The sequence below is a fragment of the Limulus polyphemus genome, unplaced genomic scaffold, assembly GCF_000517525.1.
Source record: "Limulus polyphemus unplaced genomic scaffold, Limulus_polyphemus-2.1.2 Scaffold1773, whole genome shotgun sequence".
NCBI classification, from domain to species: Eukaryota; Metazoa; Arthropoda; class Merostomata; order Xiphosura; family Limulidae; genus Limulus; species Limulus polyphemus.
This window is the reverse complement of record NW_013667383.1, coordinates 78030-90988: the sequence shown is the minus strand read 5'-3', so window position 1 is coordinate 90988 and position 12959 is coordinate 78030. Positions and strand designations below refer to the sequence as shown.

Sequence of the window (12959 nt, the reverse complement as noted above, 5' to 3'; positions counted from 1 at the left end):
TCCCACGGCTGAAAGGGCAAGCATGTTTGGTGTGACGGGGATTCGAACCCGCGACCCGCAGATTGCGAGTCGAGCGCCCTAACCACCTGGCCATGCCGGGCCCAAAAGGTAAGATTTTCAGCTTTCCCGCAAGCATACTTCATCATAGTTTTTAATCTCCGGTTTTTAAAAACTCATTAATGTTCTTGATACAACAACAACAACAACAAAAAACTTTATGTTATATGATTCAACGACAATTTTAACCCCACTTTTAAAACAATTTAAAGTGTAACCAACCCACCTAAGCACCACATTCGCTCTAAATAATTCTTCTTATTACAGTATAAAACCGGCATTATTGCAACGGTTGACTGAATCCAATAGTAGTTCATACACTAAATAACATATTGTATTTATATACATCTTTCAACTTTACATTCTTAACACTAGTTCCCACTTTTTAGTGCCCTAATAATCAAGGAAACGGGTTTTACATAATCCTAACCTGCTTGTATGCACTGTTCTTTATACATATCAGGTGTATAGTTTATTCTGAGAAACGCAATAAAAAATGTCCTTGGTCGTTATTGCATGTTTTTGTTTTGTTTTTTTCAAATTCGACTCAGTTATAGTAGTACATCATGAAGTAAGTCATGTTTTCCGCGTAATAAAATCCATCCTTTCGAGATGTATCAGCTTAAAGGGACAAACTGCAGAAACCAGAGCCGATAAATATACCAGATTCAGTATAAAAAATCACCATATGTCCAACAAAATGAAGTGCCATTAACATATCGTTTGACTTTATCGTAAAAGACAGTTACTCTGTAACTTATGGATGAGGTGCAAGAAGCATCATGATGCATGCACTCAATAGGATCTTTACTTACACATCAACCAATAGCCACAATAACTGTGAATGCGGTATTATAAATAATTATGGAAAGGAAAGATAAAAAATAGTACAAAAGGAAAATAATACAGAAATGCTAGTCTTTTATCGTGTTAGAAAGTGCCAGAACAGTATAAAGTCTAGTAAAAAGTATAAACAGTCATACGACGCATAGTAATAGTAATGTGTTCCATTCATGGCCTCGAGGAGTGAAATATAGCATGACAAAAGTGTTAAAGTTTTGGCTGGTCAAGAATACTTAGTGTGAAAAATTGAGGAGAGACTCCTTGTGTCAGTAGGAGCTGAACAGCAAACTCTAAAGAGGTTACCTGAAACTGACGAGGAAAAAATTCAAAACATTCCAAACTGATGTTAAGTATCTCAGGAATATTCTTTGAAAATTAAAAGACGATCGAGTGCAAATATTGCCAACAAACCTTGCTGTAACTGCAGGTGTAAAAGTTACTTCGAAAACAGTAAGACACTTTAACACGAAGTGGTCTCAATGAATCTGTAGCTGTTCAAACAATATGTTTAGCAGAGATGACGAAACCAAAAGGTTGAAATGGAAATCATACTACAAAAAGTGAAATGAACAAAACTGGAGATGTGCGCTCTTTTTAGATTAATCCAGTTTCGAATAATTGTTCGGCAACAATGAACCATAGTTTGTTCGACGGCGAAGAGGAGAACGGTATCATAGCCAATGCACAACATCTTCAGTAAAGCATGTTGGGGATCAGTACATATTAAGTGCTGTATCTCAGTCAACGGAATCGGTGACCTACACAAAATTGATGGCACCCTAACTGCTAACGAGTACATTATAATTCTTATGCATTATGCCATTCCCTCAGAATCAAGATTCATCGGACGGAGATTCATTTTCCACCAAGAGGCCAATGGAATACTACAATCATGGCTTGGTCATCATGAAATCCTGATATGAACATTATTGAGGCTATATGGGTTTGTGTAAAAACTAAGAAGGTCAAAAGGCACCAAATAAAACAACCTGACTGGATTGTGGGGAGAAACACAGAACATTTAGAGCAGCATTGAACAATTATTCATTCATAAACTGTATGACGGAATGTTATGTTTGCTCGTTATTTTATTTTATTTTTGTAGTTAAGTACAAATCTATACAATGGGCTATCTGTGCCTACCACGGGTATCGAAACCAAACTTTTAGCGTTATAGGCCCACAGGCTTACAGCTCAGCCACTGGGGGGGGGGGCATGGAAAAAATGAAAAACAAGTGTAATGCTCTTTGTAAAGCAATGAACTCACGTATAAAATATTAGTATATTATTGTACAACTTATTGGCTTTTATTTAGTATTTTTTGTGATAACGTTTTGTATCATTAATCATCTGGATAACATTACTTGTTGTTTCTGATTCCTGTATCTGTCTTTACATAATTATCTCCATAATTATATATATTATCAAACTTTACCCTCGATATAGTTTTGTCTCGAGTAACTATAGATTGTTGTCACTGCTCTATACCAGCGTATATCTGTATCTACTTGTATATGGGGTAGCTCTATATGTATCAGTCACCACATATTTTGACTAGCTCTCTAAGAAATTATCATTCTATACTTGGGTTGACTTCGTGTGAACGGTATAACTAACAGTTGTCATAATCTAAATCCGAGGAATCTCTACGTGTTGTCATCATCTATACCCAAAGTATCTCTCTGTGTTGTTATCATGTGTACCCGAAGTATCTTTGTGTGTTGTGATCGTCAATATCCGAGGTATCTGTTTATGTTATCATTGCCTATAACTGAGGTAAATCTCTATGTTGTATCATCCATATATATATATATATATAGATGTAGCTGGGTTTGGGAGTTGGAGGACTACTGGGCTTTAGCCTCCTACTAACTTCTCTCGAAAGTTCGGACACGTGTTTCAGGGCCGGGTGGCTAGGGCGCTCGACTCGCAATCTGTGGGTCGCGAGGTCGAAATCCGGCACCAAACGTGCTCGCTCTTTCAGCCATGAGGGCGTTATAATATACCGGTAAGTCTCACTATTCGTGGGTAACAGAATAGTCCAAGTGTTGGCGGTGGGTGCTCCCGGTTGGTTACTCTCCCTCTGGTCAGCACTTCCAAATTAGGTACGGCAACAGATAGCATTTTAATAACTTTGCCATAAACAAACCAAATTTTGATCCGAAATTTCACCGTAACAATTAAAAAAAAATTGAAGAAGTTTGCTTCAAACTGGAGCTCAGTATTATTTTATCAATAGTAAGTATTATAGTGTTACCATTAAATGCTAAGTTATAAATAGTAAGTATTATCGTGTTACCATGAAATGCCAAGTTATAAATAGTAAATATTATCGTGTTACCATGAAATGCCAAGTATTGAACTTATTGCATTTGTTTTCAATTCATTAAGCCATATGCTAACCATCTATTTTTCTTGGCCTAGGGACTGTATATACCTATGAAAACTCTATGCTGACATCATTTATAGCCAAGGTAACATAGTCTTCATCGATACTAAGAACAACTACATATGTAGTTATCAGCGTATATCAGTGACAGTTCTAAATTTCGCCATTACTCTATTATTATCGTTAATGTCTCTTTTCATATCAAAGTGTTTATGATTATAGGCAATAAACATCTCATTACTGGCTACTTTTTCTTCTGGCGACTATTTTTGCTTAATTTAGAAAAGTTTAATTTTAAATTAGACACGTATACACTGTAGTTGCTGTTTTGGTTGAATATAAAGTTCTATATTTTTATAACAATAGCATTGTTTTACATGTAGAGCTACTATTTTCTAATTCAGAAGCTTAATGGTCAGAGTGCTGGGCTGCGGAATACAAAATCCAAAGTTTGAGCCACGATGAAGATGAACACTTTCTGCGCTTTCAGCTGTTGGCGCGTTATACAAATGACAGTCAACCTTGTTATTCTGTTTGAATTGTCGAACAAAGCTCTTGTGGTGGCGGGTGCTGCAGAGCAAAAATCCTCCTTTTGGTTAGAGGTTCAAAATTTGGGACAGCTATGGCTGAATCCTATGGTCCTCTAATTTGGCTATTCGGTTCATGTACCCAGAAGGTAGCATTTAACAGGTTGAAAATGCTTATGCAAATTTATAGTACAATATAAAAGTTGTTTCAAATGAATTGTGAAATTTTAGTATTTTCTCTCTAACCTTGTTGTCCAGATTATCAAGTATTTTAGTTTCAATAACTGATGGGTCGTTTTCATAATAGTCTTGTTACTTAAGACTGCAATTTTCTAATAGACATAAATTCGAACCAAATGAAAATATTATGAGGGCGCATTATATGTTTCTGCAATTTATTTTCCAGTATAAACATCTTTTCTATTAAGATTGCCTAACATTATGAACCTCAGAAAATCTTCGTAGCACCGATATTTTTCATGGGATAGAAATTATGTTTATTCAAGAACGAAATGATCAAATGTTGCTGATTAAATAGTTACGATAATATAATAATTGCGATTGATTATTAAACGAGGTTGAAATTGATCTAATACAAGCTGAGACACCCGTCTTACGTCCGGGGACGTAATGATTGAATGTAGGGCTTGAACTAATAAATTAAATCAATAACTTATATTTATATGCATAATTTATTTCACACATAATTTACTTTACAACTACTTTAATTCACACCAACTTTCTTCCACATTACAAAAATGGTGTTACAATGACTTTACTATATTACTTTTACTAATCCCTCTCTACAACCTCAGTGTATGTTAGTACTCTGAGTGCTTCTGGATAGACCACATTAGAAGTTCTTCCTCTTTCCTGGGCCAAAATAAAGAGATTTCATGGTGTTCCTACTCTACTCTTAAACACCCAATACAGAATTTACCATGCACTAAACGGTTACTCTTTAGAAAGAAGGGCGCTGTGAGTTGTATTACGTCATGGAACTCAAAATTTTCCAAGAAAAAGCTCAAATAAAGATTCTTTGGAATAAAAATTGGTCTAAGACTGTGGAATTATTAGCTAAACAAATATAATTTTGCTGTAGACATGGTCCAAAGTGGATGGGGCCTGGTAATAACCACCTTATGCCATGCCTATTAGTCCTATGTATCATCCTACCAAGTTTGGTTTAAACTGATTCAAAGACCACCAAGTAGTTCGTGTACAAACAAACATTTTTTTACTTTTATAAGTTTAGATCCAACAACAGCTCAGTCCAGTTGATAACGCTCTTGCGTACTGATTCCAAGATCTCGGATTCCAATACGTACTTCAAGACGGCAGTAGACTATCAAGTGAATCGTTGTTTTTAATACAGTTATGAAAAAAGTTAGCTGATAGATACAACACACACTCGTATACAACAATGAAACTGAAGGTCATAAATAAAGTTTTATCATAAATAAAACTTTTTTAAAAGTTCTAGCCTCAACAGTGTACCAGAATGCCACCAATGTGAAAATAAAACGTTCGTTATTTTATTCGTAAACAGTGGACTGAAGCAAGAAGCATCTAAGTCATATGAAGTCAAGACTATTTATTTGCGGTGTGCACAAGGAAGGATTGAATGGAAATATCCGCGAGGGGCGCTGCGAGTTGTGTTACGTCATGGAACTTCCGGTCGAGAATTTCAAGGGTGCCTTCAAGCTGATGATCGATTTAGTGGCGCCAGTATTTACATAGAAGGACATAGAAAATTACATTTATTGTTCAGCAAAATTGACGGAAAACATCCAAAACTGTTTCGATGTTTTACCTCTCAAAACGGAGAAATAGCGCTTTACGTTGAAGCGGAGCAATTTAACAACAGACTACAGAAAGAGATAGCAGCCTTTAACTATGATCTCCAGCCATTTTCTGGCAAAACTATATACAATAAGTTAGATGGTAAGTTATATATTTTTTCATATTACTTATAAATTTAAATTGAATTCTTATATATTTTGGGATAAAGTTTGAATTCTTTATCTTCATAGATCCACAAAATGGCGCATTGTACTTAATATAATACAAATTCCAAATATATTTTATGAATAAGTTAAATAATTAGTGTGTAATATATATATATATATATATGTGTAAAAACCCATTTTTGTCATTTTACGTTCTATAATATTACTAAATTTGATGATCTTAAGTTCAGATCATTTAAACATGTAGTGTTTTTCATGCTTTGAACTATTTATTTCATTACAGATGTAAATTATTTTAGTCCTTAGCTGATATTTTCCAAAAATTTTGTTTCGACCAAACAATATTTTCAAAATATTGCATAAACTTAAGGTTTAAGACATTTGTTTAGTTTATTCGTTTGTTTGCGGAGTTTCGCGCCAAGCTACTCGAGGGCTATTTGCATTAGCCGTCCCTAATTTAGAAGTAGTAGATTTGAGGAAAGCAGCTAGACAACATTACCCACCGCCAACTCTTGGGCTACTCTAACTGAATAGTGGGACTGACCATCACATTATAACGCCACCATGGCTGAAAGGGCGAGTATGCTCGGTGATGATTTTCAGTAAGTAAGATATGGAAGTCTTATTTTCTGAATGTAAAAATTATGTTTTATTATGAAATTTTGAATACATAAACAATGAGCTTGTAGGCTTTAAGTTATTACAATAGTTGTCTGTATAAGTGCTTTCGAAACATCCTGAATATCTACTGCTCTAATAAATTTATTTAACACGTTGTTCACCAGGGGGTATTGAAAGAAACACTTCTGTTGACACTGAGCATTAGTGTAAGCATTGTTTAAAATCTATTCTCATGGAAAATTTTAAATGTGTTTTTTTATTATTTTAATGATGTTTCATCAGAACTTTAGTGCAATTTACAGTTTTTGTTTCTCTTCTAGAACAGTATTTTTGCAGTAAATTCAAATTTTAAAACAAGTTTGGAAAGTATTCAAGCTTTCTTACCATTTGAAGGAAAGCTGTGTTTCGTATCTTATTTGCACTGAAGATCCATTAGTGTGCTCGCGCGACCAGACTGACTATAACTCAGGTTACAACATGGTCGATAGAGCACGAGAATCTAGCAAAACAAAAATGGCCACGAACTTCTGTAATGGTAAAAGATAATAATAATAACGACCTTAACATTAAGTAATAAGCTTTTGAACGTGTTTGTAAAATTTCAGTTCCACAGTTTTCACGCCTACTGAGAAGTTTGTAAACTTTTTCTTTCTGTTGCCATACATTGCATACCTTTGAGAGCTAAGGTAATGAAACACGTGGCTTAGGCGTTTATTGATGTATATGTTACGTGCATTTATTTTACCACTAGCGTAATTAGGGAAGGTGAGCGGGGCAGCTGTCCCTGGCGCAGGCCAGAAGGGGACGCAGAGCTCCAGCTCATTTAACGCATATTTGAAAACTAAATCTGATAATATGATTTTGGAAAATTTTCCCATATATTTTTATTATTATATATATATACTACACTTCCTTCAGGAAAAACGTGGTAACACTGACCACGTCACTTATTTTGATGAAAGACTCACAATATTAAACAAGGCTTTGCGCTATTTTGACGAGAGACTTGAGCTCATTGTTACTTACTCTACGTTAAGCTACAAATACAATTAAAGTTTCAGGATTGATTTTACTTTATGATTATATAGAGTGTGGAGGAAGAGGGCAGTTAGTGAAATTTGCCCCGAGCGCAAAAACACCTAGTTACGCCACTGTTTTTCAAGTTTTTTGTTTGTTTTTTAGTCAGTTTCACTGTTTATCACTGCTATGCCTTTTGTATACACGGAAAATAAAACCAAGAGATATCAGCGCGGGGAAATATATATGTATATATATAAAAAAACAGGAGGAGAAGAAGGAAGGCTTAAGAATTAAAAACATTTAAACGTGGCTGTCGCGACCTCTTGCGATGGTGAAAAGGTTAAGTGTTAGTGACGTGGGAAAATTGTTTGTAGCAAGTAGAGGGCGTCCTAAGATGTCGGTGAAATATGGAGAGATCTTAAGTCAAAAAGTACCAAGACTTTAATGTACGTTAAATCTCGCTGTTTTGTTTATAAGAATTTCACATTTTCATACAAAAAACTGTAACGTTAACGAAACAATTAGATAATTGAAACGGACATGACTGGCTTATCTAAATTCCACCTGCGTTCCAACTTGTTTAATTTTATTATTATGTTTTTGGGAGTAAAACAACACGTACCTTACCGCGCTAGGCCTGGAAAACGAATCATTCTATGTTGTATTATACAAGAATATGCAATTAGTTAAAGGTTTGTATAGGCAATGCAACGGAAATGCCACTTGCAAGGTTCTGCATGTTAAAAACATATTTATTCATTGAACAGAATTTTTGAATTGAAATAAGGTATGTCTTGTTGACCTTGAACATTAATAACTAAAATCAAACAAAACTATCTGTCCCTCAGTGGGTCAGCGATAAGTTTAGAGTCTTACAACGCTAAAACCCGGGGTTAGATTCTCCGTCGTAACCATATTTACACAAGCCGCAAACTAAGGGTTAAAGAAAATATCACCTGAGTCATTCGTAGGTGATTTTTTGAACCACCCATAAGCTGATAGGCCAGTAATAGATGTTTTTGTTTCTTTACTGATCGAATAGAGGTTACAAAACCGTCTAAAATGAGACATTTGGAATAGTTTTTATCACATTACCACTAAAAAGAGTTAATACTCTAAAATTACTATACATATGAATATTTCGCAGTACTAATAACAATAATTTTAAAAAGTTATGAGTGGAAGAATATGTTATAATATGTTAATCACATTACATCTGACATATCCAGTGTCGATGAAGCCTTTAGTACAATACCAAGGCTCATCAGGCCGGTTGGGATAGGACAGACACATAGTAGTGGTCTAGCAGCTATTTATATCATATTAACAATGACTGTTCTGATGTGGACTAAATTAACTATGTGAATTGTGAAGTTACAATATATGTATATGTATTTTTTAGAGTGTCGTCCGTGTACAGAAGAAGAACTAGTTGGATTTTACTGTGGCAGTAGTTTTGGTAAATATGAACATTTCTTATTGATCTGTATTTTCCCACATAACCGCTTAATTATAAGATTCTTTCTACATGTGTTCCTAATGACATTCTATACCTATGATAAAACTGGATTAAAAAATTAAAAATTGTATAAAATCGTATATTATTACACCCTCTTATTGTTGGTATTGGTACAACAAAAAGAACATTTTGGGTTTAAAAGTCAAACAACGTTTGTTACTTCACACAGGCTTTTATAACACGCTAACGTATAAATTAAATGTCATCTAGTTGACCAATTTCTGTAGATATAGTTCTTGAACTACGCATCATCTGGTTTAAAAGACTGCATGAGTCAATCTCGAATTGCCATCAAGTTTAACAGTTTCTGTGGCTATAGTTCCTGAACTACTTATCATCTAGTTTACCAGTTTCAATGGGTAGTTCCTGAATTACATGAAAGTTAATTTACAAGACTGCATGGGTCAATGTTTGAATTGTCATTTAGTTTACCAGTTTCTTTGGTTAGTGTTTAAAGTAGGTATGATCTAATTTATAAGGCTGTATGGATCAACGTCTGAATTGTTATCTAGTTTACTAGTTTTAATGGGCAGTGCCTGAAATAATATGATCTAATTTACAAGACCGTACGGATTAGTGCCTTAGAAGTCATCTAATTTATCAGTTCCAATAAGTAGGGCCTGAAATACGTATCGTGTAGTTTGCAAGACTGCATGGGTCAATGTCTGAACAATCATCTAGTTTTTCAGTCTGAATGGGTTAGCGCCTGTATTAACTATTATCCAGTTTATCAGCATATTTGTAAATCAGCATACAAGTTGGAAATTAGTTTCATTATCACACGTGTGAGTCAGTGACTGAAATTAATAACCATTGTTTATGTGTTTGCAAGGGTCAGCGCCTATATTATACGTATTCATTTATAATTGGTTACGAGCGGGACTCCATTCCAATATGAAGCCAGGCCACAAAAGTAATAATAAAATAAATGTCAAACTAATGATGGTTAAATAAATAGTTGCGTTTGAGTTTACTCACTGGCCATAATTATTTTTACAAATTACAGCTTTTACTTGAGAATGATCACACCATGCAGAGATCAAAACGTCGTACCTGTTTAAATAAATCTTCCTCAAAGCCTATGTAAAAGCTGTAACTTCTAAAAATAATAATGTTTAAAAATTTTAAATGTAGATGTTGATACGAATTAGATGTATTTTCCTGTGAAATACTTCATGAAGCTTTTCCACAACTGTTTCTCCCTCAAACCTTTTGCTGTGTTATAAAAAACAAAACTCCAAATTTTAATTATGCTCTTCTTATTTTTGTTATGTTCGTTTTTTTTTGTTTTTTTATAACGACACAGATTAATAAATTATGGTTCTGATGCTCTTGGGTTCTTACTTTCTTAGTGATTATGCGTTCCTAAAAGATTTTTTTAAATGATTCTAAAAAAAAAAAAAGAAGTTATCTTCATGCATACTAGAACACGCAGGAACGTTAATTAAGGAGGAAAAAAAGAGACGTTTCTCAGTAGTCTAACCCGGTTGTGAGTCTATTTTTAAAGTTATAACTTTGAAAAATAGAGATGTTTAGTTCAGGTTTCTGATAACAGCAAGCGTATGTTCGTCCTTTAATCCCACCAGATGGGACTTACTTAAGATAAAACTTGAGATACATTGTTATTATCATGTGCGTTGACACGACAACGTTTGACATACACGTGTACGCCTTCGTTACTTGGACGTCTAATATCCATGAAAACTAGGGGCTATAGAATGAGAGTAATTCATGCAATGTACTTTGTACACGCATGTTCTTTAGATAATATCTTTCAAAAATTTCATCAACGCTTTTGATACGTCAAGATAAGCTCCTTTTTTGTCGAAACTTATTTTGGAGTCATTTGAAGTCTAGCCTTATGTTATTCATTTTTTACAGCATCCAACTATTATCTGACAAGTGATAAATTGATGAAAGAGGATTTCATGTTTGCTGAGGTACGGAAGTAAAAACAATAAACCGTTACTGAACGATTTTCACGATAGTGATACAACTTCTAAAAACAAACCTAACAACAACAACAAAAAATAAACAGTTGCACATGATTCCTTAAAATCCCCCCCCCCTTATACACAGAAGAAATTATACGTATTTTACACGTCTCACTAATTTCCTAGTGACTAGATGACTGCTAAACACAATGCCGTACAAAGAGCTATCTGCTATGTGACCAGCGAAGAGATCGAATTCCAAGTATTAGCATTATAAATCCTCAAGCTTATCGCTGAGTCACCGGGAACGTCCTAGTAACAAGAATTAAGTAAACGTAATACACTTTATTAAAACACGAGTGACCTTGTTTACTTAATAACTACAACGCACAAGAATACTTCAAAAACGTTTCGAATCGCTGAAAGAGGTTATAAACGTAAAAAAAGCACCTTTGTTTACGTTTAACAGAATAATTGAGTATTTTTTTTATTTTACTGATCAAGTATTTATCATATATATATATATAAACCATTTCCGCAATCAGCTTAAACTCTGCTTAGCAGTCACGAAGCTGATCTATGAGAATTGTGTGTATTTTGTTTTTATGCATGGGTTGTTTATTCAGCCTCTCGACAAATATTACTATATTCACAATCATTGATAGTTAGAGCTTCATAACGCTTTATAATGTTAATTTACTGTTTCTAATTAATTCCACAGCATACCCCCTTTCATTTTACACTCCCAGCAGTTATTTTTCAGTCTGGATTGTATATAGTTTTGTGTGTAACTAAGTTATGCTATTTCTGGTCCTGGAGATTTACAGTTTTAAGTGCGCTGCTGTTTTAATACGATATCAGACTATTATCATGATCGAGGTATAAGGCTTTTGAGAGATATCATTTACATCATTAAAAAAATGCTTCTTGAAATGTATTTTCTCTTATAAGATAACGGGCCTGGCACAGCTTACTGGTTAGTTTGCACGGACTGTGAATCTGAAGACTCATGGTTCGTCTTGTCCTGTTGCCGCTTTACAATTTGTAGCTGTGGAGGCGCTGTAAGAATGGCGGTCACGTCCCACTAGTTGGTCAGATGAAGCTAGCCCAATAGTTAGCGGTGAATACTGTTGACTAGCCATCTTCTAGTGCATGAGTTTTAAATTAGGGAAGACTTTGCGCAGATAGCATTTGTGTAGCTTTGCTCGAAAATTTTAAAACACTCCATTCAGTAACTGTCATAAGAGTCCTCCTCCCTCTCGTTGGCTCAACGAAAAATTTGAGGCCTTGTAACCTAAAATTCAGAATTTGATCGATTCGGTGGGGACAGTACAGAAAGCTCATTGTTCAGTATTACGCTTAACAACAAACAAACTCATAAGATTTATTGTTTTCTAAAATTATTATTCATTATAAAGATTAGTTAGAAATAAAGTCCCTCGGTGTTTTAGCGGAAAGTGTATGGATTTAAACGCTTAAATCCGAGGTTCGATTCCAGCGGTGGACAGAGCACAGACATTGTGAAGTTTTGCATTAAAACAACAGCAATAGCAGTCAGAAATAAAATAGAAAAATAAATTAACAGCGCTTCGCGTGTTCTATGTAGGGTTCTGAGCTGAAAACATTTTCCGTCATTCTGTTCATTAGATTACAAATTTACCCAGTCACAGACATCGCTGTTATTCTGTAGAACGGAAAATCTTACCTTTCTACTCAGTCACAGACATCACTAGTATTCTGGAAAGCGAAAAATCTTACCTTTCTACCCAGTCACAGATATCACTAGTATTCTGTAGAACGGAAAATCTTACCTTTCTACCCAGTCACAGATATCACTAGTATTCTGTAGAACGGAAAATCTTACCTTTCTACTCAGTCACAGACATCGCTGTTATTCTGTAGAACGGAAAGTCTTACCTTTCTACCCAGTCACAGACATCGCTGGTATTCTGAAGAGCGGAAAATCTTATTTTTCTACCCAATCACAGACATCATCAGTTTTCTGGAGAGCGGAAAATATTACCTTTCTACCCAGTCACAGACATCACTAGTATTCTTGTAGAACGGAAAATACTTACC

General features: G+C 34.7%; 1 protein-coding gene across 3 annotated transcripts in view; it reads left to right on the top strand.

Annotated features, from left to right (window-relative positions):
* LOC106464897 (meteorin-like protein) overlaps positions 1-12959 on the top strand; it is a 29244-nt gene that overhangs the window by 5075 nt on the left and 11210 nt on the right. For all 3 annotated transcript variants that reach the window (XM_022392700.1, XM_022392699.1, XM_022392698.1), the window contains exons 3-4: positions 5366-5760; positions 8830-8886. In XM_022392700.1, coding sequence (XP_022248408.1) covers positions 5366-5760; positions 8830-8886 — 452 coding nt within the window. The remainder of the gene's footprint in view (positions 1-5365; positions 5761-8829; positions 8887-12959) is intronic.